Here is a 5,316-nt window from a genome sequence, read left to right on the forward strand (position 1 = left end):
TCTGGGAAGAGGTGTGAACACACACAATTTTTTTTTTACCACCCCGCTATAAAACAAAAACTAACGGGAATAATAATAAAAAAGGAAAGCTAAGGATAAAAATGACAGAAACTAGCAGTAGATCAAGTACAATACATCATGGTTGAAGTTTCTGCATCGAATGTGCCTCATCGCGCTGCACCTTTCATCTACGTGCACAGCATTTTTCACCCCTTCATTGGGAAGCGCAGTTTACTCTGAGACCGTCACTACCTGTTTAGGCCAACAACTCAGCAAGTGCCAGCAAAAGTTTGTTGTTGAACTCAGACGGATTATCTGTAAACACCTGGTGGCCTGCACTCATCACTGTGTCTACTTTCACCTTGAAACCCATGCCTTCCATTTTGTCGGCCATGGTGGTGCCCCGCTCTGCGTCCATCCACGTCTCACTTCCGTACAGCAGTACCAACGGTATATCTTTAGACAAAGATGATGGTAGTTCATCTTCCAGCGGCTCCTTAGCAGTAATGTCATGATGATAGCAAATCTTAAATAGTTCTTCTCCAAGCGGCGGCAGCTGCGCGTTGCAGTGATATGTATACTCGTAGAAGGTAACGGGGTCCGGCAGATAACCACGCCAGCGGTTTGCGAAATCCGGTCGTATTAGCCGGAAGAAAAGTGGACCCAAAGGACCAGCTGCACGTACGAGTGTAAGCGGGTTCATTCTATTAGCAATACTGAGGGCGAGGCGCCACGTGAATGGAACCCTTTTAGATCCAGATTGGTCCCTTCTGTTTACACCCCACGGATCCACAAACACTAACAGTCGCACACAAGATGGGCCACGACGCATGGAATAATGCGCCGCTATATAGGCACCAAAGGAGTGGCCAACCAAAATGACAGGAACTTTGAACCTCATCTCACCAAACCAGTCATCAAGGCACTGACAGAAAAAATCCAGTACCTCCCTCGGGGTTCTTGCAGTCACATTAGGCCGCATACTTCGGCCGAAACCGGGTAAATCGAGGGCACAAAGAATATAATGCTCAGAGAGAAACTCCCAATTCTGTGCCCAACAGGCTAATCCTCCTGCAAAACCATGAATCAGGACCATGATTTCCTTACTGCTGTTAGCAGCGCTCTGTTGCAATCCCAGTGTCGTAATTGTGTTCAATCCAGCGACGAACCCCTGCCTATATTTTATGGCGTGCAGCATGCGTAATTCGAAGGATTGAAGCCGTGCGGCACTTGTCTGCAGCCACCACGAGGAGCCTTCTGGTTGCGGTACTTCATCCAAAAGCTCCGTCGGCGGGCGAAAATTCGGCGCGCTGACTGTCGCGCCCTGCATATTTCAGCTTGTACACAAGGGTGAAATAACCGTGGGAGAAACCGTGCACGCTTCCCCACGTGTGTCCTTGCGTTCTCGCTTTCCCTTCCCCTTGTTTTTTTTCCACTCTGTGAGGAACTTGCGGATTTATTGCCTCCCGTCCCCTCCTCTCCTAATATACTACACGATGCAAAGTTCTCTCACGGGGCTGCTACGTAAATTTTTACTTCCCGTTATATGGCATAGACTTTCGCATCAAATATTGAGTGAAGAAGAAGTTAGCCACACATCTGGGTAACGAGCAAGTGGTGTACAACATTCCTTTTCTCGGGAAGTGAAGGGGCGAGCAGCACTGTCAGCACAAGCACATAGGAGTGAAGAAAAGCACATGTACACATACGCACACAAAAAGTAGATACAGACGGGGAAACAGGCAGCCACGCGGTCATGCCAACAAAGATGACACACTTTGCAGAATTCACTCAAAAATACTCTCCTACAGTGTTGTTTTCCTCTAACCATCCCGGAAACCTGTCAAAAGTAATGCATTTCCCCCTTCTTTCGGTGCTGTTCCCGAATCAGATACACCCAGTTTTTTCACCTTCTGTCGGGACCAACACCTTTATTGATACATTCTCACAAGTTGTTGGTCATCCTTTTCACGAACTTTACCTCTCGTGCTTCAGCCCGCCACTCAAATCCCCTCCACTCTGTGTCGCATGGTTTGGCACCAGAGCAACTATTCTTCATCCAACCTTTTCTCTCTTTCTTTCTTTCCCATTCTTCCTAGGGGGGTTATTCTCTCCGTTAGCCCTCGCTCCGTCTAACTTGGTCAAGAGCAACCACCCGTATAGGATGTGGCACGGTTGTTCATTAAGAGGGCCATGATGAGCCCATAGAGCCCAAGCGCCTCAGCAAAAATGAGCATCAAAATCATTGGGACAAATATCTTTTCTGTCTTGGCGTATGCAAAACAACAAATGTCACCCACAATACCAATAGCATAACCACTCGCCAGAGAAGCAAAGCCGGCGGCAAGACCAGCGCCAAGGTGCATGAAGCCGGAGAACATTGCGTAGCCCGACAGCTTGAGGTTGTTGCTGATAATAACTGAGACAATAAGGCCGTATATACCAAGAATACCTGCCATGACAACAGGCACAATGCCACGCATTACACGTGATGGTTCCACAATGCCGAGATGAGCAACGGCAACGCCAGATTTCGCTGTACCGTAAGCGGCCCCAATGTTGGAGAGCGCCAAAGAGGCAGCCGCACCCAGCATGCCAAAGAGCACCGCCTCTGGTTGACAGGTATCGTCACTTAGCATATGGCTTCACACGAGAGAAGAAGCAAACAGGAAGCAAAAATATATATATGTAGGAAGTGTCCAACTCTGCTCACTCACCTCCAACGGCGAGGGTGTAGAAGCCAAGCAATAAAGGAAACGGAAAGCAACAAAGGGGAAGTAATGATTAGTTTCGTGTAATTCTACAACGGAAAGCACAACCGGTATTGCTTTCATCAACCAAGGCAGTCACATGGTGTCCATTTAAATTTACCCAAGACAATCTTAAAGGGAACAAAACAAAGGTGAGGGACTCTAAAGGCTCACCAGATCGTAAAAACCCGCATATTCGTCCTCATCACTCCAAATCATTCAAGATACTACTCTGTGTTCCACAGTGTCGACTCACAGACTGCGGCAGGACGTCCAACTGTTCCCCTCCCACACATTCAGGTCTCCGCTCCTTTGGCAAGACTCGCGTTAAACACCGCTCAACCACTACCGGAGTATAAAGACGAAACGTTTTTTCAGCTACACGAGACCGACTAATCTTCTCCACTACACGCATACCACTCCGTACACGACCGAATATGGTGCAAACGTTATCCAACTCAGGTTGCGGCCCAAGAGTAATAAAAAAAGCGCCACTCTCAAGGACAGTTCCAAAACAAGTGAGAATCCCTGCACCAGTGTGATGCAAATGATTATTCTCCTCTCTCCCTACCAGTTCACCATACACACTAAATTCTGAAAGTCTGCACTCTAACAAGAATGTGGGAACCATTCTGTCGAAAACAGCACCATCAAGTTGACCACTTTCGGCAAATCGGCGAAACGACTCGGCAGCACGGGGTGCAAAGGTATCATAAAGCTCAACAGAAATAACGCCCTCATTGGTGATAATCTCAACAACTTGGGACATTTCATTGACCACCACCTTCATCTTCAATTCACTACGACCTAACAAAGAAGATAATAAAACCAAGAAATACCCCTTAATTTAACTTCACTCTATTACCACAGAAGAATACAAACACAAATCCACACACATAGAAAGGAAGCACGCACGACACCAAGGTAACCACGTATACGCTGAGCTAAAGTGAAATACCGTTGAGTAACTAGTGGAGGACCAAAGAATCCGAGAGGGTGGCGGGTTTCAGTTGCCAGTAGTCAAATATGTCTTGTCTCGCTCAAGTTATTGTCAGTATTGCAGAATACGAAATGACATCATGTGTAAGTGAAAGAGAAGAAACAAGAAAGGAGAAAAGAAGGGAGAGAGGAGGTGGAAGCGGCGGTCAGACACGGGGGACAATAGTCCTCATGGTGTAATACGGAGATATTGACATTGACTCACTTACGTCCTGTCTGTAATCACACCGTCACTTAATTGAAAACAGGGCGGGAACATTTCATGCCTCATTGATCTCGGTTGGTTTAGTCGGTATGGTCATATCGTACAATCACCTGTAGCAAAGACATTACGTATAATCACTGGCACATCTTCTTACATCCGATGAGTGTGGCGTCAGCTGAATATCTGTCATCACGATACGGCACATAAACAATGTTAAGACACACTCCTCCTCCTAATTTGTTGTAAAATTAGGTATATTTTTAGAGAGAAAAAGTTGGAATGTAACAAGATGCGTAGTATAAGGTTATTGTTGTACAGAGACAAAAAGGACATACGACACACCATGTATACACATACACACAGACACAACACATGCAGTTCAGAGTACATAGCATTATGGGGGAATATCAGTGCTGCGAGAGCATGTCAGCACACCACTCGTTTCCCCTAAGTCACAAGTTCCCATCAATATACTTGGATCCAATCGTGAATTGCAAAGGAGAGAAATATATTCGTCCACATAAACACTATCATCAAAATTATTGTCTACGTCTAAGGACAAAATAAATCACGTAAAATTGTTTGTACAAAGCAAGATAAAATTTATTAATGATTCAAAGAAGAAAAAAAGGAAAAACAAAGGGTGGTATTAATGCCTCATCGATGAGCACAACAAACAACAACCGTTAATGTACTCATCGTTACTTCTGTAGGTTATACCGAAAAGAACATGAAGAAAGAGGTGTTCATCACCGCACAAACTGAAACACACCTGAAATGGATACATCAGGTGACACCTCCATTACCTTGATGTCGCTTGTTTCAGTGCTTACTTTGCTTAGCAGCTCATTGCTATACTTCGCTGGTACACCGGGAGCAGTAGCAATGGTAATGTGCGGGTGTGCATTTTGGCATGGGAATTCGTTATTGTTACGAATTTCAATTGCTGTTGCCTTTGCGTCGGACGCGATACGGACAGGTGCCACCTGGATGGAAGTACCTTCCAACGTTTGTAGCTCTGACAGAAGCGTAAGATCGAAATGGGATCTGTCACCAAGATAGATTGTGCTGATGTCGAGTTCCTTGCGCATTTTTTTGCCCTCAAGGTAATCTGCAGGCACAAGGGATCTGACCGCGGCAAGATCATTTATCATAATTGCACCGAAGATCATCGGTTTCTCACCATCATGTAGTGGAAGTGTACAAATCCGCTCAAATCGATGAGCATCAGCAGGATCTGAAGGCTTTGGTGGATCCGCATCCGCTTGTTTGCTCTTGGCAGACAATTTAGAACCTCCACAACCCATCATCAGTCACCTTGTTGGACTTTCTTGTTTAAAATTGTGTATAAAGCGGTGTCTA

The 5,316-nt window shown here is 45.7% G+C and overlaps 3 protein-coding genes and 1 pseudogene across 4 annotated transcripts in view; all 4 read right to left on the reverse strand.

The window, feature by feature from the left end:
• Positions 1-256: 256 nt before the first annotated feature.
• Positions 257-1,330, reverse strand: TEOVI_000642500 (Alpha/beta hydrolase family, putative; the record flags this gene model as incomplete). Its single annotated transcript, XM_067223365.1, has 1 exon — positions 257-1,330. One exon carries the CDS (start codon positions 1,328-1,330, stop codon positions 257-259), a length of 1,074 nt encoding a protein of 357 aa, XP_067079466.1.
• Positions 1,331-2,141: 811 nt separating this feature from the next.
• On the reverse strand, positions 2,142-2,639 carry TEOVI_000642600 (vacuolar ATP synthase 16 kDa proteolipid subunit, putative; the record flags this gene model as incomplete). The annotated part of the gene is made up of 1 exon (XM_067223366.1): positions 2,142-2,639. One exon carries the CDS (start codon positions 2,637-2,639, stop codon positions 2,142-2,144), a length of 498 nt encoding a protein of 165 aa, XP_067079467.1.
• A 316-nt stretch (positions 2,640-2,955) lies between these two features.
• TEOVI_000642700 (cyclophilin type peptidyl-prolyl cis-trans isomerase, putative) lies at positions 2,956-3,540 on the reverse strand (the record flags this gene model as incomplete). The annotated part of the gene is made up of 1 exon (XM_067223367.1): positions 2,956-3,540. The coding sequence occupies one exon, from the start codon at positions 3,538-3,540 to the stop codon at positions 2,956-2,958; it is 585 nt and encodes a 194-aa protein (XP_067079468.1).
• Positions 3,541-4,703: 1,163 nt separating this feature from the next.
• Positions 4,704-5,316, reverse strand: part of TEOVI_000642800:pseudogene — a 2,921-nt pseudogene continuing 2,308 nt past the window's right edge. Inside the window, exon 2 of the mRNA in view lies at positions 4,704-5,048. Within this exon, the coding sequence occupies positions 4,704-5,048 (345 nt within the window). The remainder of the gene's footprint in view (positions 5,049-5,316) is intronic.

This window comes from Trypanosoma equiperdum, assembly GCF_001457755.1.
Source record: "Trypanosoma equiperdum strain OVI genome assembly, contig: ctg_1858, whole genome shotgun sequence".
Taxonomy (NCBI): Eukaryota; Euglenozoa; class Kinetoplastea; order Trypanosomatida; family Trypanosomatidae; genus Trypanosoma; species Trypanosoma equiperdum.